We start from the raw sequence: 24,552 nt of genomic DNA on the forward strand, positions 1-24,552 counted from the left end.
ATGCAGTATTAGGTTTATGCAGCAGCAAACATGTAGTTGTCGTAAGGATACAGAGGCAAAGCGGGCTGACATGTGAACTCTTTAAAGTGAAATAGGCTTTCACTCGTACGGCATTTCAAACAGATTGCCATTATTGGTACTTTTGTCCAGCAGCAGCATGTTTAACTGATTCAGATTCCAATGTTGTCTTATATTTTCAACAGCAATGACAACCTTATTATTTTCCAAGGGTGTTTTTTTTTTTCATTTTTGCACGTGTGTGTTCGGGCTGATTTCATCTGAAGTGTTAGAGTCATGCTCTGTTATTCATCTACTGTTTTAGAGGACTCCACATATACAATAGGAGGATAGAGGCTTCGACAAAGACGATTATCTAATGACACTAAACTATTGTACTATTCGCTCAGGTGGTTTTGGGGTTGTGTGTCATCTCACATAACATGATGTGTTGCAGCAGCGAGCGGCTTTTGTATGTAATTGCAGTGAGGATACGCTGTCTACGCTACGGATATGAGAAAAGACTAAAGTGAAATAAGCGTTCGTGCTTTCAACAGGGTTTCCATGTTTAGCTGCGTATATGGCGTTCCTGGACCACCATGGTGGACATCGCCTGACCAACTGAACGTGCGGTGAATATCTCTCATGCGGTTTGGCCGTGAGAGACATTAAATCTCTCAAGATCTCAGCATAGGAGGATTAAACAACTCCACAAACTTGATGTCTGTGTGTGAATATGATACACTTGCTCAGAACATTCAGTGTGCTTTTGTTCCACCTTCAGATAAGTGATCATTTCAATGCTATTAGTCTATTTAATGCGTTTATATAAAGTTTGGCAGATAGAAATGCCAAATATAAACACACAATTAAAAACACAATATTTTGTGATCATCATCATCGAGTTGATAACACCTGATTTCACTTTATCTTGGGATCGGGTTGATCATTGTGTTACACAAACACAGTTACAGCAGCCACAGAAAAGCGAACACAAGAAGAACAGCGACCGAGCCCGACTAAAGCAAACACTGATCATCACAATGGTGAATTCAAATGAAACAAATATCATCATCAAACCTCTGTTAATTCCCACTATGAACTTCTGTAGACATCTGACAGAAACAGTCAGTGTCTGTATGTTGTGTGATCAGGGTGGGAAACACCGTCTCCTCACAGCAAGAAAGACTTTCCTTCAGATCTGGTTTCTCTCTCGATCCACAGATGTGTGGATTACAGATGCTAAACTGTCTAAAGGTGTGTTTTGAAAATTGGTTTATTTAATTTTCATGATTTTTGGACAAACACACTCTGTCCGTGAGTTGCTTTGCAATTACAAAAGGAAATTACATTGAAATAAACGTGGGTTTTAATTTCATGCATCATGAGAGTGTTTATATGGTGCAGAAACAGTAAATTATGTCTCAATGAAACCATAAATGATGTTAGAAATATGTCCACAATGGCCACATTTGAACTAGTTTTTAACCGTGTACGAAGGTTCGATGAACGTCTATATAACACCCAATATCAGACGTGCAGAACACAGACGTCATAAAAACTTTCATTCTGGCTCCTCAGTGGACGTCTTTTCAAACGTCCGACTTTTGTGACAAAGTCACACAGACAGAAGGGGAAGGAAATATATCAGTTGCTGACGCACATTGTTCTCTCAGTACGGAAGAGAACGACAGTAACGTTTGTCACACAGAGTTTGCTCTTTTATTGAAGCGAAACGCTTGTGAAACTTCATCATGTTGGACGTCCTGCTGCTCTTTTCCAGCATCTGTACAGGTGAGTTTGAGACTCTCAGCTCTTTTACACACAGTTTGACATCTTCTCTTGTGTTTCCTCTTTATCACATGATCATCAGACTCATATGATGATATCTGTAAGTTATTATTCTGGCCTGCTTATGTCTCTTGCTCACACTAACAGCTCTATATAATGATATCTGTGTTTTCAGCTGTTGTTGTTGGAGATTCACAGACAATTACTGGATACAGAGGAGAGAGAGTTGACATCAGATGCTCATATCAATCTGGATATGAAACATATTTAAAGTATTTTTGTAAAGGCGAGTGTTCATTGTTAAATAAAAACATGGTTAAATCAGGATCTCCAGCTAAAGACGAGAGATTCTCTCTGACTGACGACACGACGGCGAGAGTTTTCACCGTCACCATCACTGATCTGAGAACAGAGGATGAAGGACAATACTGGTGTGCTGTGGAGAGGAGTGTGGCTGATGTCTATTCAGAGATTATGTTGCTGGTTAAAGAGAGTAAGTGATTATATTTATTAATAACAGAAATGAACTGCATGGAAACAAGCGGAGAGTGAGAGATCAAGTCATTAATCTTGTACAATCCCAAATGCAGAAAAGAGTGATATTGTTGCAAAATGCAATTAAATCAAGAATCTGTGATTTGTTAATTCCGTATTAACTTTATTTAACTGACAAAAAAAAAAAACATTTCATGTATGTTACATGAGCAGCAGATCTATATCTTATATAGTTTAGCAGATATATATCTTACATTGTCAAATAATGCCAATCACTCCGAGAGTTGTCATGACAGAATGTAATATATTTTATTAAACTGTAATTGTTCACTAAAACATAAGCTTAATGATCAAGCATGCAGTAAAGTGTGTGTTTTCTGTAGTTAATGCAGAAGTAAATTTATTCACAAATACTTGAATAGAGAATGAGAATGTGGATATTGAGGGAAATCGAGACGGGAAGTAAAGTGAAATTATGAGAAGTGTGTTCACTTACTACTTCATGTTATTATAATATTTGTTTTTCATTCAAAAGCCAGGAGAATAATAAAGAGGAACTTATGACAATTGCTTACAGTCTTATGTGGAAAAAATGCTTAATGTTCATCCACAAAGCATTAGGCCTATATGTCAACAGTTCTGTGTTAGGCAGTAGATTGTTCTTATGTTGCTGCTTATTCCCGCTTGCTTGCTATCTGGGTACGACACCAGACAAAGAACAGAACCAGACGGGGGAATAAATAATGAGATGATTAACAGGACAGGTGAACAGATTCTTTAATCAGACACATGAGGAAAGCACCGACAGAACAGAACCAAAACTCCTGGAACAACACATTCCTCTAACTAACACATGCTAAACGCTCCCCTAAACAAGAACAGTGTCTTAAAGAAATGGAAAAGTCTGTTCTAGATACATAATGTATGTAAATATTGATATAATCCCTGGTTGTATTGTATGATATTTATAGCTGAAGGTGTAGTATGATCATAGACGGGATGTTTGCCTCATGTTCTCAATAAGCTTGAGGTTTATAAAAATCATAGTTTTTCAAGATTTCCCATTTACAAAAAGGAGAATGTATGGGGTTTCTGGAGTTTTTAAAGCTTAAAAATGTACATACTGTTTGTCACAGAGAAAGTTTTTCTCTATTTTTAGAGCAAAACGCAAACCCACGACCTTTGTCATCTTCATCACCTTCACCATTAACTTCTTCATCATCATTTAAATCAACATCCTCATCTAAAACATCATCATCTTCACCATCATCATCATTTAAATCAACATCATTTAAAACATCATCATCATCTTCACCACCATCATCATCATTTAAATCAACATCCTCATCTAAAACATCTTCATCTTCACCAACATCATCATCATTTAAATCAACATCATCATTTAAAACATCATCATCATCATCATCTTCAACATCATCTTCACCATCATCATCATCATCATCATCATCTCTGATCATCGGTGTGACTGTGGTTCTGCTTCTGCTCATCATTGGATTCGTGTCATGTATAGTGAGTCTCTACAAGAAGCATCAGACTCGAGGTAAACCAGCCAACAATGTTCTCAGAAGTTTAGAAGTTTCTCTAGTAATTTATTTGTCAGAATAATGTTTATAGTTGTTTGCCAGTCAATTACACTGTTGTCTGTGGAATGAGTGAATATGAAGATGTTGCTTCCCCCTGCTGGTCACAGCTGGTCAATGCAAGACGCATGTCTTTACCACCAATGTGAATTATTGTTGTCAATATGTATGACTATATTTAATATATTATATTTGTTTTACAGCCTCTAAAATACCTGAACCCGGAACAGAAAACAGTGAAGCGGTGTGTAAAGTCAAATTGTTGATAATAATGTGTTTGACTGAATGACCATCATCAAAAGCTGTAAATCATTTCTCTTTCTGTTCTCAGGTTCCTCAACCGCTGTACGAGGAGATTAAAGACACCAGACTTCACATTGACTGCAAAAACACCCAGTTACACACAAACCCCTCTGAGTCTTGTAACACTGTTTATGCTACTGCTAACTTACCCACAAACCCCTCTGTGGAGTGGCATAAACAGTGCAATAATCAGCTACCCACAAACCCCTCTGATTCTTCTAAAACGGTTTATGCTACTGCACAATTACCCACAAACCCCTCTGATTCTTCTAAAACGGTTTATGCCACACCACAATTACCCACAAACCCCTCTGATTCTTCTAAAACGGTTTATGCCACACCACAATTACCCACAAACCCCTCTGATTCTTCTAGTGCAGTTTACGCTACAGTTTAACAGTTTGCCGTTTTAAATAGAACCTTAAAGGCAGGGTCTAAAATTAACACTCGGCAAGTGCCAAATGCAAGTTGCCAGTTGGCCGGAACGTGAACGATGCTCGGGACAGTTGACGGGCAAGCGCTGCATCACTAGGGAAGTTTAAGCCTTGACAATATTCAAGATGAAGCGAAAGGGAACTAATTTCATTACTCGCACACTGTGTGGAAAGTTGTGTGTGCACACTCATCCAAAGCACGCGCCCAGACAGCTGCATCATACAGGGCGTGAATACTAAACTGAGCTCTCTTTCACGTCTTTTGCACTTAAGCGGACAAATTCACACACAATTATGTAAAAAAAAAAAAACAGAGTATCCTAATAATTTTTTTTATTGATGACTTAAGTGAACGCAACGACCGTTCCCCTCCTCCTGTTCCAGGAGGTCCAGAGACGCTTGAACTGCCCTGGCGGCAAGAAGAAGTTTTTAATTAGGACTTATCCAATTTACCATTTTTAATATAATAAAATAAACTGTCATTATTTTATTCCCTTGTCTGTCTGGTCCTTGACCCGTTCCTCGAGGTGGTTCCCGGTCTTCAGGGGTGGGTGCAGTCTGGCTTGACCCGCCCCGACCTGTGACAGTTCCCTTCATCTCAGTTGCATACAATTTTCTGACTTTTTCTAAATGATCTATCTATACACACACACAAAAAACTAGGCTTGATTCGGTTCTAAAGGTGTGTAAAACATTTTTTTACACTTATGGCTTTTGGGGTCAATATGACCCCACATTGAAATGAATGGGAAAATCTAAAAAAAATCGTTTTTTTATTTATTATTTGTCAAAAAAAGAATAAATCCAGAATAAATCAGAAAAATGTTACCACAACGAAGGCCTGGTTCTAGATGCAATGTGGAACGAACATGAACACTTACACACACACACGTGTGCGCGCACACACAAACACACACAGGTGTGACTGGAATAGAAAGCATTTTTTATAGAAATTGGCGAATAAAATCAATAATTCCAGCAAAAATCTGAAAATTCTCACACATAAATAAAGGCTTGGTACTAGAGCACTAATGCAATGTGAAATGAACATATTTGCACACACACAGACACACACACATAGAGAGAGAGAGGTGTGACGGCAATAGAGAGCATTTTTATAAATCAATCATTTTTGCACAAATCTACAGATTTTCACACAAATCTGGTACTAGAACATAAATGCAATGTGGAAAGAACATGATCACACACAGACACAAACACACACACACACACACACACACATAGAGGTGTGACTGCAATAGGGAGCATTTTTATTGAAATTGGCAAATAAAATATAAAATAATTATTGAATCTAAAAATGTTCACACATAAATGAAGGCCTGTATACGTGCGCGCACACAAACACACACAGGTGTGTTTACTCTTGTTCCTATCCGCCTATAGCTGTTATTTTATTGTTTGTTTTTTGTTATATTTACTTATTTTAAAAGGTGTTTCTTATTCTAAAGTTAATAATTTTATACATTTCGATTATTGAAATAATATGTAATTGTAATCAAGTGTATTCTTTTAGTGGCAACGTGTGGCATTATTGCAAATTTATGTGGCATTATTGCAATAACAAGACACTTCAAAAGACATCAAACAACAACAACAAATCTAAACTTAGACAAAAATAGGGATTTAATGTATTTTAAAATGTTTAAATATATATATATTCATAAAAAAAGCTGTTATAAAGCAGTAAGTCACATCCAGAAAAACGAATGGATCTCTATGGGCCTCTACTGGAAGTATATGGCAATTACACTTTATAGCAAAAACTATATTATCTGCAAACAAATTTCAAACCAGCAGATGTATGCCTTAGTCATATAGACCCCAAAGATAATAAGTGTAAACAGGAAACGAAGACCATAAGAGGGTTAAAGGGATGTTGTGTTTAGCATACGTGTAGTTGATGATTTACAGTACTCTTGTACATTTACAACCAATATTGCCAGTAAGTTACTGTAAATGTTACAGTAATTTTTCTACCGTGTGCGCCATGTGTCCTGGAGTTGTTGGGCCGGCCACTCTCACTCCGCTCCACGGATCGGAGCCGCTGGCACGTGAGTGGAGGATGGAGACTCCGTGGCCCGAATCATCCGGATCATCCGGCTCCGGGACGGGTAGCAGTCTTCTTGCCCCGCATTGATGAGGGCTTGGAACCGATGCTCCTGATCTTCCCTCAGATCCAGGAGTGCTTGGTGGTGTTCCAGATAGTGGCCCGCAAGCAACTTAATCAAATCTGCTAATGGCGAACCTTTGACTGCGTTCTTCTCCTCCCCAGGTTCACCAGTGCGACTGCTCTTCAGGGCAAGAAGGAAAAGACACGGTCGACTGAGGTAATCATACATTCATTCAGTAATTTTCTCCAGAAACAAACACTCGCATTTCTCACACTCAAATATAACAACCAATTCCAGACGCACAGTTCTCTCTCACGCTTTCCCCAGTTACTCAGCAGCTTCATCCTGTCTCTCCACGCCAGTTCCTGAACTGAGAGACAGATCTTGACCTACTAACACTTGACCTCTCCCATTGCCGACCTCGCTGGACCACACCCCTCGCCACAAACACTTTATTAAACGCTTAAGTCAAAACGTTAAACATTATGGTTCTGAGAAACTGTAAAACTGAGCCTTTGAAATAATAGAATTTTCTGTGAAAAATACCTGTAAACTAACACTTTATAATGAGTTTTATCTGCACGTGTCTGTTCTGCATCTAAGCATGCACTCAAAAAAATAAATTGTTGAATGAACATGATTTAATCGTATCACCCATTATGCATCTAAGCAAGATTTGAATATTTTATTTGAACACAATATTGGTTTGTAAATTGAACATGATTGTAATATGTCAATGCAACTTCTTTGCAACTAATTGAATCAACATGTTTGTATTGTGTTAGACTAATCAAATGTATTCTCATTCACTCAAAGCACAGGAAAGCAGAATCACCAAAGGAGAAAATCAAATTTTTAAGTCACCATTATGGAGATCAGTGTGTGTTTTAGTTGGGCTCTTCACCCTTAAATTAATAACTAAGTTTTGATTGGCTGGTGTACATAAGTTATAACAGCCAGATGAACAAATAGGACTGGTGATCTGATGGTGTTGGTTGTGTATTAACATAACCATTATTTCACAATCATTTAACCTGAATCACTGAACTCATATAGAGACCAATTTACGAGTTAGGTTTAATTTTAGCTGCATAATAGGTTTAGCCTTTTCATTGAAATTAAAACGATCAAATTATAAAAAGAAAAATATATATATACACATTTCTTTTTTAGGCACACACAGACATCAAGAATCAGTGTATGAATCTCAACAATGGTGACATTTATAAAGCATGTTGCAGTGCATTCTGGGTTGTACCAATCAAAACTCATTCATAGCTCCCATCATGCATTGCTGCATGAATAAATAATGAGCTTATGATCAGAGGTGATCTGTTTCTCACCATTGCTGAGATTCATACGTTAAATCTTGATGTCTGTGTGTGCCTATAAAAGAAATGTGTATATATATTTTTTATTTGTATTGATTTGATCGTTTAATTTCAGTGAAAAGGCTAAACATATTATGCAGCTAAAATTAATAAAATAAACTTAAATCATAAATTGGACTCTATATGAGTTCAGTGATTCAGGTTAAATGATCGTGAAATAATGGTTATGTTAGTACACAACCAACACCATCAGATCACCATTCCTATTTGTTCAACTGGCTGTTATAACTTATGTACAGCAACCAAACAAAACTTAAAGTTAATAATTTAAGGGTGAAGAGCCCAACTAAAACACACACTGATCTCCATAATGGTTACTTAAAAATTAGATTTTCTCCTTTGGTGATTCTGCTTTCCTGTGCTTTGAGTGAATGAGAATACATTTGATTAGTCTAACACAATACAAACATGTTGATTCAATTAGTTGCAAAGAAGTTGCATTGACATATTACAATCATGTTCAATTTACAAACCAATATTGTGTTCAAATAAAATATTCAAATCTTGCTTAGATGCATAATGGGTGATACGATTAAATCATGTTCATTCAACAATTTATTTTTTTGAGTGTGTTTGAAGTATTAGTTTCTCTTCCCTCTTTATTAATATCTCTCTCTCTCGCTCTCTCTCTCTCTTTCTCTCTCTCTCTCTCTCTCTCTCTCTCTCTCTCTCTCTCTCTCTCAGAGGAAGTGGGCGTCTCTGTCACATTCAGCTCTTACTGTTAAACATGTAACCAGGAAAGAAACACCCAAAACTCATCTGAACACACACCGAGAGCTTCAGAAGAACTGAATCTACTAACAACAGAAGAGATCATTTAATAAGAGAGAAGAATGAAGATCATCTGGACTTTCACTCTGATGATGATTCCTGGTAAGAATCTGAACTCAGAGTAAATCATGAAACAGATTTGATGAGGAGCGTCTTTATCTTCAGTTCATGTTGTTCTATTGACTGTTGAAGAAAGTTAATTTCTGTGTAAATTAAAGTGTTTTAATGCTGGTGTGTTGTAGGTGTCGTGAACTCCATCAGTGTGACAGGATATTCAGGAGGCGGAGTCACGATCAAATGCAAATATAGTGAAGTATATACAGAAAATGCAAAGTATTTTTGTAAAGGACAGTGGCCAATGTGCCCAGACAGAATCAGGACTGATGAGAAGTATAAATGGGTTCAGAAGGAGAGATTCTCTCTGTATGACAACACAAGATCATCAGTCTTCACTGTGACCATCAGAGATCTGAGAGAAGAGGATTCTGGGACGTACCAGTGTGCAGTTGATATATCAGGAATAGATCCCCACACTGAAGTGAATCTGGAGGTTTTAACAGGTGAGAATCTGAGATCCTGAAACTCATGAAGATCTCCACAACATCACGATACTGACACTGACTGTTATTACTGACGTTCACATGTGTAACTCAAAAGATACGCCAACAATAACATTAATTTGTCTCCTAATGTAAGATTTACACTCATAATCTTGAATTGCATTCATATATTTGCAGAACACTGACCGATATGTTTATATTGAGTCAAAATGACAAATTATCTGGGTTTGTGTTTTTCAGGTCCAGCAATCAGTAGTGTGACGGGATATTCAGGAGGAAACGTCATTATAAACTACAAATATGAGATTCAAGAAGAGAATCCAGTGATCTACGTCTGTAAAACTGCAGATCAGTGTTTTACTGTAATAAACAGAAGAGCAGAATGGAAACATGACAGACGATTCTCCATTTATAATGACAGATCTGCAGGACTCTTACTTCTGTTTATCAGAGATCTGAATGAGAACGACTCTGGAGAATATAAGATTACAGTCGAAGTTTCTGAAGATTACAGTTTCTTCTCTGAGTTTGATCTGGACATTAAGACGGGTGAGCTGCGTTCAGTCAGTTATGCATTATGTGACAGAATCATGAATATATCTGGTGCTTGTAACATTGCTGCACTTTATTTGGATGTTAAACAGATGATTGTTGTGGGAAGAGCATCAGTCTATCAGCTTCTGCAGGAGCATCTGTGAACATCAGCTGCAAATACCCACAATCCCACAGTCGTGATGTGAAGTTTCTGTGCTGGAGATCTGGAGCTGATCTCTGTGCTGAAGAGCGGTCTGTGGAGAAGAGCAGAAGATGGAGGGATGAGGGAAAGATCCGGCTGTATGATGACAGAGAACAGCAGATCCTGACGGGAAGCATCAGTCATGTGACTGAAGAAGACTCAGAATACTGGTGTGGAGTTCAGTCTGATCAAGGACACAAGATCTTCATCACGCGAGTCCTGATCAGAGTTACAGGTACAGATGAAGATCACTGAATGTTGTGTGTCATGTTTCTTTGCTGATTCTGTTTGAGCAGTTTAACCACAGGATTATTTTTTAATTTGGGTGTTCTCTCTGTTTAACAAAGCAAAACCACAATACAGTTAAAAAGAGGAAGTATAAAAACAAACTACAGTTTGTGTGTTTCAGTTTATGCAGGTAAAAGTGCAGATTTGTGTAGAACAATGAGAAACTGCTTTTACTTGTACAGTTAATGCAGTTTAACAGTGCTCAGTCATCAGTGACTGTATTATTCAGTGTGAAACCACAGGCTTCAGTTCTGGAAACTCAAACGAACAGCTGTTTGCTAAGTGTCTGTGTGTCAACAAAAATGAATTCTGGGTAGTGAATGTGTGAATGAAAGACATCGAGTATCATGAGAAAAGTGATGTCAAGTTCTGTGTGTGAAAAAAAAACATCCTTTAGAAATTCATTGTTTTATTGTTTTATATACAAAAGTTCCAGAAACAACAACACCATCTTCATCATCATCATCATCACCATCATCATCATCATCATCATCATCATCATCACCATCAGCATCATCATCATCATCATCATCACCATCAGCATCATCATCATCATCATCATCATCATCATCTTCATCATCATCATCATCATCATCTTCATCATCAGTCAAACCTCCACCGTTCACAGGTGTGTCCACATCATCAGGTGATCTTGTCAGTAGTATATTCCTGCACAACCGGAGGCTGCAGTTTTAGGACCCCAGTTTTAGGACCGCAGTTTTAGGACCCTAGTTTTTTGTGACAGCGCCACCTACCGAACTGGATGATATAGCGGCGGCTGCAGTTTCAGGACCGCAGTTCTAGGATCCAGGTGGTTTAGTTTGTACATAGTATCAAGATCCACCTTGATCCTAAGTCTCATTAGAAAATAAAATATATATATGTTTTAACAAATAAGATTATGGAATAGAATAGCTCCTGCAGCAGGTGGATTAGAGCAAGTAGCATCAAGCTACACGATACAATTTAAAAGATTTATATTAAACTTTTACTTAAAGCTCACTTTAAACCACCATCGAGTAAGATAGGATATTTGTACCATATTCCGGTCGCGGTTTAAAATGGTTTTAAGTCATAAAAAGATGTTGAAATATGGTATAATAAAGCAATTTATATGCAACTAATGGCTACACCTTGCTTGGCAATACTGTAAACATTCTTAATTCATATGAAAATACCCAAAATTGCACGAAAATCACACACAAACCACATATACTCGAAATCGTGCATTTATTAGCTTCTTGTTTCGGGTGAAGAGATGTGTCTTAGCTTTGTTATCACGGATAACAGGACCGCGTCATGCAGAAGGGCAGGATTATTGTCACGTTAAACCTTTTATGTCACGTGAGATGATTGACAGCTGTACAGCGAATGAGACTTGCGTACATTACTGACGCAAATCAGGAAGAGGAGACCGAGATCTCTCTGTGTTCGCTGTTTGAGTTTTATCATAAACACTATCGAGTCTTAAATATTTCTAATGATGCTCAGTTTGTCCAGATAAAATAAGTAAGAGTGTGATGTTTTAACGAGTAATGAATGTTGAACAATCTGTTGTGATTAACAATGTGATCTGTTATCTTTGCCGCGAAAGGGGTTAAATTTGTTTTTGGTAATCCAGTTCTGTAGGTGGCGCTGTCACAATAAACTAGGGTCCTAAAACTGCGGTCCTAAAACTGGGGTCTTGAAACTGCAGCCTCCCGTTGTGCAGGAATACCCTTCTCGATCTTGTGCTGAAATACAAACATGTGATCAATGAGTGAAGCTTGTGAGGAGGCCTGACGCCCCTAGTGGCTGAAACATATTATTAGAAATATATCGAAATATATTGATTTTTCACCTAAAACATACATTTAAATTTAATAGTTTAATGATTTAAATACAATTTTAAATCGTTAATATATTAACAACAATACTCAGTCTTGTTTACATATTGGACTTCCAGTGAATACTCTGGTTGAAATAATATAGAAATATTATATAGAAATATAAGAAATATAACGTATAACTCTTGACTATAGGATACTGCATTTCCTTCCTCGATAGCAAAATGTTGTGCAATGCTTTTTTGGGATTTCACAGTGTGACGTTGTGTTACTGTCTCTTTAAATCATCACTGGTTCAGGTGTAGCGTCGCTTCTGCTGGGTTAATTCCTCTGTGCGCTGCCAGACCAAACGGTGATGGGAAACGTGTTCATTTGAGTAAGGTTTTTAAATGTTGCGTTATAACCTATATGGTCCAAAGAGTGCATTTAGGACTATGAAGGTAAAAGAGTAGCAAAACTCGAGAGCACGTAGATGTGAATTTGAGAACTTCAATAACTATTTGTACTTGTACGTGAACATTTACACTCACAGCTCCAATGTGAAAACCTGTCCCCGAGGACGCGGGTTTCATGACATCATAGCGTACAATAGAAGTCCCATTTCATTGGCCCGGCGCCAACCAATAAAACGGCTCCTTTGAACATTCCCGCCCCCGCTCTCGCTCCCGCCCCCCTTTCTCTCTCGCCGCTGCTGAGTTACACAAGTCAGTTTTGCACCTCATTTATCGCGAAAATAGTAGCAAAAGTCAAGGCGTGAAATTTGAACTTGCAGTGACAGATTTGAGGAGTTGCGAGTGCCTAATTGAGGTTGTATTGTGAATGTAAGAATAAATGCAAATGTATGTTTGTGTCTGTCATTGTATATCTGTGAATGGCATTTTACACATTTGTGACTTATCTGCAGCTTCAAATTCAGAATACAGGGTTGTGACTATTGTCTGCGAGTGCAAATCTCAACATTCAACTTCAGATTTTTATTTTACAGGTTTTCACATTGGAGCTGTGAGTGTAAATGTTCACGAACAAGTACAAATATTTATTGTACAAGTTCTCAAATTCACATCTACGTGCTCTCGAGTTTTGCTACTCTTTACTCCCATACAAAAAGTGCATTTAGGACAAACTGGCTGGTACATCCAGCTACACGTCAAGCTCCGTCCATGATCTGTTTAATATTTAGCTCAGATGATCATATTCTCAGATTATTTCTCCTGTGTTTTCAGTCTCTTCTCTGATCGTTCCTCTGGTTCTGGTTCTTCTGGTTCTGATTGTCGCTGGACTCTTATTAGTGTTTCTCTGTAAGAAGCGTCAGTCTCAAGGTAAAAACTCCTTCTTCAGATGAAGAAACTCTTGAGTTTAAAACACAGATTTGTTAATCTCTCTTTGATTCTGTCGCCACCTATTGGCTACAACAAGATGTGAGCAAAATACTGATATTTGATGATGTGTGAAAACATTTACAGAAGATATCAGTGTTGAAATGCGGAATAATGATTTTAGGGCACTTGTTATTGGCAGGCGGTGATTCGTCGTCTCAGACTGGACCAGGAAAACATGAAGTCGTGAGTCCAGTTACTGTATAAAATAATATTTATAGATTTATTTTTTATTCATAATGACAATGAATTCCAATGTCTTCAATCCTGATCATCTTTATGTCTGTAAATAATTGATCTGTCTCTCCTCAGGTTTCTCACACTGATTGGGATTATGAGGAGATTAAAGACGCTCACAAACAATTACCCACAAACCCCTCTGATTCTTCTAACACTGTTTATGCCACTGCTCAATTACCCACAAACCCCTCTGATTCTTCTAATACTGTTTATGCCACTGCTCAATTACCCACAAACCCCTCTGATTCTTCAAACTGTGTGTACTCTACAGTTGAGAAAGCCACTGGCGACTGCTTCACATCTGCTGAGGATCTGAATTACGCAGTGGTGAATTTCCACAATAAATCTGACTTTCCTGACAGTGTCAGTTTCAGGAATAATCAGGATTACAGTGAATATGCCGCTGTCAATCATCTCAGTGCTTGACAAGCCAGAGCAGAGGATATAAATCTGGCATTAAGTTTCCATGTTGCTCAACCTGCTTTGCTGGACCCATCCGGTTCCCATGCTCTCTTCCTTCACTGGTCCCACAGTTCATTAGCTCCACCACCTTTATCGGTTTTGTCCTGTTTCTGCACCATCACCTCCATCCCTCCAGCTTCACACGGGGTCCCTCATCTTTAAAACTCTGCCTTGTCCTTGTCCCTTGTCCCTGCGGTCCAGTGGCGTCGCCCTGGTCTTCCAGCCGTCTGGCTCCGCCTTGGTCTCGCATCTCTCCGGCTCTGTCCTGGACTCTGCTCCTATTGCTCCACTGGGGGTCTTTATTCCACCGGCTCCATCAAGGCATCCCACTCCGCCCACTTTTTATTATTATTTTTATTATTGAGTTGTACTCTGCACGGATTACCCTTGGATTGTTAATAAATTATCTCTTTTTGCACCGGAATCCATCTTGTCATGTCATGCCTTACTCCTCTCCAACCCTCGAACGACAGCACCTGGCTCTGGACAGTCCCAGAGCTGTCCTTTGCGACAAGAGGTTTCGGTTGAAGAAGATTCTAGCTAAATTACAGAAAGAAAAAAGAACTTTGCAAAAATATAATGCTCAAATGCACAAGGCGAATTTCATACTTTATTTCCTGAATCTGTATATATATTTTTTCTCTCTATTTCCATCTCTCTATGGAACTTTTAAAACTGGGTTTCTTAAATACAAATGTAGGCAGAGATAGGAATAAATTAGCCATGATTTCATAGTTTGTTAAAGAAGTTGATATAGCCTTTTTTTTATAAGAAACACATACAAGTAATGATATTGTGAGCTAGCAGTAACTGCAAGTGCTCTGAGTTCATTTAAAGTTTGTCATTTCACTGTTTTTACTCAATATAGTGAAGTTTCAGCTATAAAGTATTTAAATGCAGTGTAAAGTTTAATTGTGTATTACGAAATATAATTATTTTAGTGGACTCGATTAAAATAAGTTCAGAGTACTCATAAATATTGTTTTTATAAACTTAATTGAATTGAGGCAATCAGTTTCCTCAAATGAAATGAGTTAGCTTAACTTGTTGGCTTTTACAGTGTACTGTTAGTTTCACTGCTTCTATTCTAAGTTGTAAGTCGCTTTGGATAAAAGCGTCTGCTAAATGAATAAATGTAAACGTAAATTACAAATCACTCTGAATTGAAATGTAGACATAGATCTTCTGTATAGCTGCTTTGAAACAATATATATTGTCAAACGCGCTATACAAATAAATGTGAATTAAATGGAATTAGTGCTTATGAGAACTGCTGCTGCTTGCACTGTGTCCACTAGATGTCACCGTCCATTTCTAGTCTTTTAGATTCTAGTCTTCTTCATGAGGCTTCTCAAATGTTTAATTATTTGCTGGTATTCATAGTTTTAAACATAGAAATCTCCCAAATCTTTCACAAAATGTTTTTACTGACACACAATACAAGCACAAATCTATATAACATGTTGAAGTTTCTTACATTAATTTTAATATCTGCATAAAAACAAGACGCCCGTCAAAATCAGCAACTGTAACTTCAGCCAGATGGCGCTCTTTCTCAGTTTAATTTAGCACTGAGTCAAAGGAGAACTGTCTATGACGTCAAACTATAAAACCCCTACAGAAAACATTCAGCATAAAGAAGACTGAACTCAACTCACAATGAAGATCCTCCTCATCTTCTTCACTTTCTCCCTGATCTCAGGTCAGAGCTTTTCTCTTTCATCACTGCAGTAATGATGCTGTTTTCTGTTCATGAGCTTTCTGATCACAGTATCAATCTGATTGACAGGTGCAGTGAGATGCGTCAGTGTCACTGGATATTCTGGAGGAAGTCTTCTGCTTGATTCTGGGGAACTTTGGTTCAGTGACTCTGGTAAATATATGGTTAAACATGATCCATGGAGAACCATAATTAATTACAAGAAACACAATGAATTGACTAGTGAAGGAAGATTTATTCTTTTTCGCAACACATATGGAAACCTCATGATATTCATCATCGAACTGAACACAAAGGATACGGGAAAATACAGAATCAGAGTTCTTGACAAGTGGTATATAGATATGACTTTGAATGTGAAACAAGGTAAGCAATTCAAGTGTTTAATTGTGTAAATCCTCATTTTAAATGTATGGTTAATTGTGGAGTTTATTTTGTATTATGTAATTCATGAGATGATTATAATTACAGATTCATGTTGTAAAGAGTCAAAGAAAGTTTTGGTAAATAGTGGAGAAACTGCAACCTTCATCTGTGAATATTCACACAATCATATTAATGATGCAAAAGCCATATTCAAAGAACGACACAACTCCATTGAAAAGTTGATACACGCCACTGACACATTGAATAAGGAAGGAAGATTCAGTATTTCTGATGACAGACATATAAACTTCTTCACCGTGAGAATTAATGTTGTGACCCCAGATGATGGAGGAGTTTATTTATGTGGAGTTTGGATCAACAGACTCTTCTACTCCATTAGTGCTAAAGTTCATCTGCACATTATGAGTGAGTAGAACAAACTCTGTGTCATCTAAATAAATATATTTTCATATTCAGTTTGTGAGATGTTGCATTCGATGATTCAGTCAGATATTTGTGATTGACAGCTAAAGTGGGCGTGTCTAGAGCGACTGGCCACTCAGGAGGTCGTATGATGATCAAGTGTGAACATCCTCAACACAAAACCAAGCCAAAATACTTCTGTAAAGATCCAGATGGATGTTCAGAGAGCAAGAAACCAGGAGTTCAGGATGAATGGATGGAGAATGGAGATGTTTCTTTATATGACGACACCAGAGCAGGAGTCTTGATGGTGTTTTTTAGAGAGCTGAAAGCTGCAGATGCAGGAACATACAGATGTGGAGTGAATGTGTCTCACTATACTGAGAGCTTCACTGAACTTCAGCTGGACGTCACAGACGGTGAGGAACTGGATATACTTTATCTCATATCCAATATTTGTTCTGATCTTTATGTAAACTTGTCCTGGTTTATAGGTGCAAAATATCCAAAGGCAAAGACTGAATCTGCTCATCTTGGTGAAGAAGTCAACATCTCCTGTCAGATCCCAGAGGAACATGAAGTTCATTTCTGCAAAGAGGATGATGATCACATCTGTCAAAACATCAGCACATCTGCAGTGACAGAAACGAGTCCTTCATCTGAGAGAAATGAAGAGAGAGTGTTTACAGTGAGCATCAGTAATGTGAGCGTGAGAGATGCTGGAGTTTACTGGTGTGGAGCAGAAACCAGAGACACACATTTGACTTCCATCTCCCTGACCACCAAAATTCAGCTCGACCTCTTCAGTGAGTGAATTCAGATGTTTATTGCTGTAAATACTGTATATTCAGAATCATGTGTGTTAAGTGTGTGTTTGTTTTCAGTGTCTCCAGTAGTGAGACGTGAAGGAGAATCTGCTGAGATCTTCTGCCCTTATGATTCAATCTATAAATCAAAGTCAAAGTCTCTCTGTAAGGGGAAGTGCTCCACTAGAGATAGAAATACTCTCAATGAGACTGTGAGAGAAGAGAAAGAGACCAAGACTGACCGACTGACTCTGAATGATGACGTCACTGCAAGTGTCTTCACTGGGACCATCACTGGACTGACAGCAGAGGATGCTGGGAAATACTGGTGTGCAGTGACATTAGAGAGAGACGTGAATTATCTTTACACTCATCTGATCGTCATCATGAACGAGGGTGAGGAAGGTTTATACATCTGAATATGTGAAACTATGGCTGTGGATTGATGTTCTTATATTTCTAATATTTCCAGAGCTGGACTTGACTAAGTATGAAGGAGACGACATGTCAATCCAGTGCAAACATCATGATGAACATCAGAAATGCTTCTGCAAAGCACATGAACCCTCCATGTGTGTGAAGGATGGAGTTTCATTGGAGACGATCAGAGATGATCGATTCTCTTTCAGTGATGAAGCTTCTTCTGGAGTCTTTACTGTAAACATCACTGATCTGAGAGAAGAGGATTCTGGGATATACTGGTGTGGATCTCACATCATCACTAAAGTCAACCTCACTGTTAATATTGGTAAGTCTTTTTTGAAGATTTATACTAATAATATAGGTTCCCTTTCGCAACGTTTACTGCCCAGCCATAACAGTGGCAATCTGAGCGTGCCTATTGGATGGGCTCATATTCGCCGTGAATCAGATTTGTTCTCCTTCAGTGATGAACTTACCTCATTGATTCCCGAAGAAGCCTTCTCGCCGTTGCAGAAGCCGGGCAGCGGAACGAGTGTTCTCCTGCAATCGAGCAGACCAGCGACCAGCAGACTGTGATCAGCGTGCGCTCCGGCCAGCTGACTCAGCGTCTCTCCTGTGGTTATATACTCCCGCGAGTATTCAACACTTTTCCCCTGAGACAGAAGGGGATGCACATCCTGGCTCATCTTGGCCCAGTTAGAGGAAGAATCTGTGGTCCCCAGCCATTTGAAATGCCCATCAGACTCAATCCAGCCAAGTGCTCACTGTCTCCCAGACAGAAAATCTCTTTCCTTAGAGTAGTTCTAGACTCAGCCCAGAATGAGGGCGTGCTAACCCACGAGCGCGCTCAGACTGTTCAACGGCTCCCCATTTCATTCAGAGCAGGAGCGCTTTTCCTTTTAGAACCTCTCAGAGGATGCTAGGGCTCATGGCCTTTGCATCGCCAGTTCATCCGCTGGACGTTCTGCACATGCAGATGTCTACCAGATGTATTTGGCCTCCTTGTTAGTGGATCCGCCTCCCATGCTGGAAACACCGGTTCGAATCCCGCTCTGTGCGGGTCGGGTAGGACCAGTTACAATTGGTGCCGTGACCCAGATGGGAGTGAGGTTTAGGGCAGTCAGTAAAAGTCACTCCCCTGATCTCAAGAAGCACGTAAGCGACAGACGCTAGAGACTGCAGATCTTAGCGTCCTCAGAGCGGTTAGAGTAGGACTGGTACATATTTGCCATGAATGTTTCATACTTATGCTATATATATATATATTCTTCTTCTTTTTTTTTACACATGGGATTACATCCCTGTTTCTCCCTAATATGTTTGTGTGTTTTCAGATTTCACTTTGATCAACATTATTTCTTTGTGTTTGACTCTGCTGCTGATTGGTGGATTCACTGTGACTGAGTGTTTATTAAGATGAGGTGATGCTGTCCACACACACACACACACACACACACACACATAAACACAAATGCACGAACATTTTGCCACATTAAGTGGATTTTAACTATTAAAGTGTGTATGTCAGGTTGAATTTGTAATTATGATGAACACAAAATAGTAAGGGGAAATACACGTTTGACAAATTGATGTATTGTTTTGTATGTTTTGTGATACCTAAAGGCAGCTAAGATGAAAAAGTTAGTTATTTTCAGTACTCACTGAAAACTGCTCCTCCCCCCCAAACGAATCGCTTGACGTCATACGAGGGAGACGTCTCCCCAGGTCGCTGAGCTGTGTTTTAAAAATACGATCTTGACAGAAATGGCTATAAAGCTTATTGCAGGGCAGTTACAGTAATAATTTTAATGATAATTACATTTTCACTCAGACATCTAAACCTTATTCAAAATATCAAAAAAATAAAAAAAAATAACCTGACATACACACTTTAAAGATTAACCCAAACCCTGAAATAAATTATACTTTTTAAGTATGTTTAATAAATTAGGACATTTTAAAATGTTTTGTCAGATGCATCTCACTGTTGTTTTATTGCTGATTGTGTTTATATCTTAAGGATGATCTCATCATCGGACGAGACAGTGAAACAGTGAGTCTGGGTCTTCATTCACTGAAGTTCTTGTGTTTCCTTTGTAAGTTTCATTCTGCACATCATGTTTTTCTCTTTTTATTTTCAGATCACACATTCTTGAGCAGATTCATGAGTAGAGTCCTCTACTCACCTTGCCACAATCCCCTCTGCTTTACATCTGTGAATGTGCGATTTATAGACTAACAGTTTGTTTGATCTTGATTTGAACCATTATTATTAGTATTATCAGGTTTCTATTATTAAAATTGTTTCAAAATAAAAGTAAAAGGGTTTGAATGTCGTTTTGTCATGAGGTGTTCCATGAACTCAGTGGTGTTTGTGTTTGCGTGATGCACAGGCCATTTTCCGATCATCTCAAAGCCACAGAAAACAGCTGAAGGTTCAACTCTAATTTTAGATCTTTTCTATGAACAAACAGACATGTTCAGGAAACCCACAGAGAGACACATGAGACGGAACAGAGAGAGACAGAAGACAATAAAGAGCTGATCGTTCAGTAATTCACCTTCAACATTTACTGTGATTAATGAGGAAAGGCTGAAAAACTTTTATGATTTACAAATGATCCATGTGTGGTATGAAATGTTTACTTTTAAAAACTGATCAAATTCAATAAATACAATGAGCCACAAATAAATTACAGAATATTTGTAAACATCCTATAAATGTTGAAAGAATGGAAACCACATTTACGGTGAATCTTAATTTTAAATCATAAAAATACTTGCATTAATATGCATTAATATATTGAGTTCAACACATTACTCTTAAACTTCAACCTGACTATTATCAAATCGATCAAACTAGATTCTACATGATCTGGAGGTAATGTGAGTCGGTGTGCTGAGATGTGTGTGTAAGGTTTTGCAGGATATCTGTGGTCAGTGAGCGTAACAGAAACGGTGTCTCTTGTGGTTTTCTTTTGCTCATGTTCTTTATATTATTTTACGTGACCCAAGATGTGCTTCAGGCTCCTGCGTATGTCATAAAGACAGGAAATGGTTTCTTTAGTCACGATGGACACACACTTTCCACTCCTTAAAGAGATGCTGTGAATTTGTGTAATATTATCAAACATATTTTTATTCAGGTTGTTTGAAATATAGATGTCAAAATGCTTCTGTTGAATGTGCAATGACTTTGGATTTTACAGTATTTTACAGTATCAAAGGGAAGCACAAGATCAGTGTGTGTTATAAAATGTCTTGGTGTTCAAATGTTAAAAGTCTGTCAGCACAACTGTTTTTTTTATTAGCTTTGTTATTGGATTAGTATTTTATTAATCTAGTTATTAAATGAGTCTCTTTGAATCTTTAGAGTTTGTGTTTGTCATCAGATGAGTCGTTTAAACCTTCGGCTCCATCTAGTGGCAAATGTAATTGGCTGTTAAATGTCTTGGTTTTATTGAAATGAGCATTGTGTAGTGTTATGACAGCTGACAGGGTGAGTCGGTTCTAATTAATATGATTTTAATTCATTATAAATGACACTGATATACTGTACGTGCCTCCTGTGTGTTTAACACGAAAGAGTGAATCTGGAGGAATAAGGGTTTTCGAATAATAGGCGACTTTATAATTGATTTGATTGATTGATTCATTGAAATCTTTATTTCGAACATGAGAGAAGAAAAAATATATAATATAAGATACAATAATGTCCAAAACATTAAGAAAAGAAATAAAAACAAAGAAAAAATATAAAAAGCAGCACACAAAGTATCTTACTTTGCTGTGTGAACATACTTCTATCTCATGTGTGAAAAGAAGTAAGGAAGAAGTAAAACTTGTGTATTCTTACCCCTTTAATTCTAACAGTCCTTTAATTAACAATTGTTATGTTATTAGTATTATTTTGTTATTTGCATCTATACACATACACATATATACCTGGACATTGCATGGACTTATCGCTCATGAAGAAGTTTTGATTCTGTAGTTTGATTGACAGCTGCTGTCAGTGATGCTGGAGTTTGATTGACAGCTGCTGTCCGTGATGCTGTAGTTTGATTGACAGCTGCTGTCAGTGATGCTGGAGTTTGATTGACAGCTGCTGTCAGTGATGCTGGAGTTTGATTGACAGCTGCTGTCCGTGATGCTGTAGTTTGATTGACAGCTGCTGTCCGTGATGCTGGAGTTTGATTGACAGCTGCTGTCAGTGATGCTGGAGTTTGATTGACAGCTGCTGTCCGTGATGCTGTAGTTTGATTGACAGCTGCTGTCCGTGATGCTGGAGTTTGATTGACAGCTGCTGTCAGTGATGCTGGAGTTTGATTGACAGCTGCTGTCAGTGATACTGGAGTTTGATTGACAGCTGCTGTCAGTGATGCTGGAGTTTGATTGACAGCTGCTGTCCGTGATGCTGTAGTTTGATTGACAGCTGCTGTCAGTGATGCTGGAGTTTGATTGACAGCTGCTGTCAGTGATGCTGGAGTTTGATTGACAGCTGCTGTCAGTGATGCTGGAGTTTGATTGACAGCTGCTGTCAGTGATGCTGGAGTTTGATTGACAGCTGCTGTCCACACCTGTCTGTTAAAGTAACATCATCAGACTCAGACTTCAGCTGATGATCCTCTGATGATCCAACCCGATCTCACCAAATGCGTCTATATAGCACGCAGTGTGTTTATCGTGTAATATATACGCGAAAATGAGTTTTTACGTGCATAGTATACGCATGGATAGCACATGGTTGGGTTTAGGGTTGGGTAGGGTGCGTGTGTATTATACGCTTGGGTAGGATTAGTGGTGTGGGGTGCGTGTGTATATCACGAAATTAAGTGCGTATCATATGCACGCGCAAAACTGCGTATCATATCCACGTAAAAACTCATTTTCGCGTATAAATTGCACGATAAACACACTGCGTGCTATAGAGACGCATTTGGGTGAGAACAGGCTGGATGATCTGAGGAGAGACAGAGAGAAACACTGTATATGTTCAGAATAGATCTTATAACACATGGTTCTGAGCCTCTGTACCTCAACATGTAAACCTCCTGATGTATCAGTTATGGTGGTTGTATGTATATGTTACAATTTTAAAATGTTCAGGTGAATTTATGTTAACCTTTTACTTTTAATTGTTTTATTTTAATTGTTTGTGTTGAATCTGCTTGTTGGTTGACTGAGAGTCCTGATGTATATTTTACGTCTGGAGTCTTTACTGTAAACATCACTGATCTGAGAGAAGAGGATTCTGGGAAATACTGGTGTGGATCTCACATCATCACTAAAGGCTCAGTATTTAAACAGATAAGATATTGTATGTGTTGTTTTGTAATGAAAATCAAGGTAATTTTACTGGCTCTAGAACTTGCTGAAAAAGATTGTGTGTGTTTGACAAAGTTCAATACACCACAAAATCAACTGAGAACAGTATTGATCTTTTCATTTAAAGGAATTAAATAATTATAATTTTCAATTAGTTTAAATATTTTTTAATAATATTTAAATGAATGTAAAATGAAATAAAGAAAAAAGAAAGAAGAACAGTAAAATAATGTATTGTCGATATTTTGAACTATTTGCAAATAAGATTTAATTTTTTTTGTTCATTCTGTTTCTTGTTTTGTCACAATCAATTAAATATATGAATCATACTAATCACATATAGTATCATACTAATAAGTAATATCTCCCAATGTCTTTTCAACGTCTTTGTCACAAAAGTCATAAGACGTCCACTGAGGAGCCAGAATGACAGTTTTTATGACGTGTTTTTTTGACGTGTTCTGCACGATATAAACGTTCATCGAACCTTCGTACAAGGTTAAAAACTAGTTCAGATGTGGCCATTGTGGACATACTTTCAACATAAATTATGATCTCATTTAGATATAATTTATTCTGTTTCTGGACCAAATAAACACTCTTAGGATGCATTAAACTAAAACTTATGTTTATTTGAATGTCATTTTTTATTTTTGTAATTGCAAAGCAACTCAGTTTGTGTTTGTCCAAAAATCATGAACCTAAAAGACACTTCTGTAAATCACACATCTTTGGATCATGAGAGAAACCAGACACTTGTGCTGAACTTAATCACAGACATTACATACAGATACTTTGACTATTTCTGTCAGATGATCTTAGTGAGAATTAACAGAGGTTTAGATGTTGATATTTGTTTCATTTGAATTCACCATTGTGGTGATCAGTGTTTGCTTTAGTTGTGCTCTTGGTCCTGTTCTTTTCACTTTAGCTTATCACAGACAGACAGAGGAAGTGGGCGTGGTCACTCTCTCTCTCTCTCTCTCTCTCTCTCTCTCTCTCTCTCTCTCTCTCTCTCTCTCTCTCTCTCTCTCTCTCTCTCTCTCTCTCTCTCTCTCTCTCTCTCACTCACTCACACACACA

General features: G+C 38.0%; 3 protein-coding genes and 1 long non-coding RNA gene across 6 annotated transcripts; all 4 read left to right on the forward strand.

Moving 5' to 3' along the window:
* The first annotated feature begins 1,671 nt into the window (after positions 1-1,671).
* Positions 1,672-5,110, forward strand: LOC307000695 (uncharacterized protein). The gene is made up of 5 exons (XM_079616477.1): positions 1,672-1,791; positions 1,964-2,281; positions 3,443-3,844; positions 4,088-4,128; positions 4,216-5,110. The coding sequence occupies exons 1-5, from the start codon at positions 1,752-1,754 to the stop codon at positions 4,582-4,584; spliced, it is 1,170 nt and encodes a 389-aa protein (XP_079472603.1). The 5' UTR covers positions 1,672-1,751; the 3' UTR covers positions 4,585-5,110.
* Positions 5,111-6,659: 1,549 nt separating this feature from the next.
* Positions 6,660-9,270, forward strand: LOC307001018. The gene is made up of 3 exons (XR_013798148.1): positions 6,660-6,969; positions 8,829-9,017; positions 9,158-9,270. It is a non-coding gene; the product is annotated as an uncharacterized lncRNA (long non-coding RNA).
* Positions 9,271-9,684: 414 nt separating this feature from the next.
* Positions 9,685-14,825, forward strand: LOC307000568 (uncharacterized protein; the record flags this gene model as incomplete). Its single annotated transcript, XM_079616211.1, has 6 exons — positions 9,685-10,024; positions 10,120-10,446; positions 10,930-11,127; positions 13,549-13,644; positions 13,844-13,887; positions 14,014-14,825. 6 exons carry the CDS (start codon positions 9,685-9,687, stop codon positions 14,365-14,367), a joined length of 1,359 nt encoding a protein of 452 aa, XP_079472337.1. The 3' UTR covers positions 14,368-14,825.
* A 1,168-nt stretch (positions 14,826-15,993) lies between these two features.
* Positions 15,994-20,421, forward strand: LOC307001017 (polymeric immunoglobulin receptor-like). 3 transcript variants are annotated; one of them, XM_079617106.1, is made up of 10 exons: positions 15,994-16,105; positions 16,193-16,489; positions 16,595-16,915; positions 17,017-17,331; positions 17,407-17,718; positions 17,797-18,114; positions 18,191-18,466; positions 19,476-19,562; positions 20,162-20,194; positions 20,283-20,421. In XM_079617106.1, the coding sequence occupies exons 1-8, from the start codon at positions 16,063-16,065 to the stop codon at positions 19,559-19,561; spliced, it is 1,968 nt and encodes a 655-aa protein (XP_079473232.1). In that variant the 5' UTR covers positions 15,994-16,062; the 3' UTR covers position 19,562; positions 20,162-20,194; positions 20,283-20,421. The 3 variants fall into 3 exon arrangements, 2 of the variants coding, with proteins under 2 accessions (XP_079473232.1, XP_079473231.1); XR_013798147.1 differs by having other exon boundaries at positions 19,476-20,194; XM_079617105.1 differs by having other exon boundaries at positions 20,162-20,421.
* Positions 20,422-24,552: the final 4,131 nt, after the last annotated feature.

This window comes from Phoxinus phoxinus (genome assembly GCF_949152265.1).
Source record: "Phoxinus phoxinus genome assembly, chromosome: 6".
Lineage (NCBI taxonomy): Eukaryota > Metazoa > Chordata > Actinopteri > Cypriniformes > Leuciscidae > Phoxinus > Phoxinus phoxinus.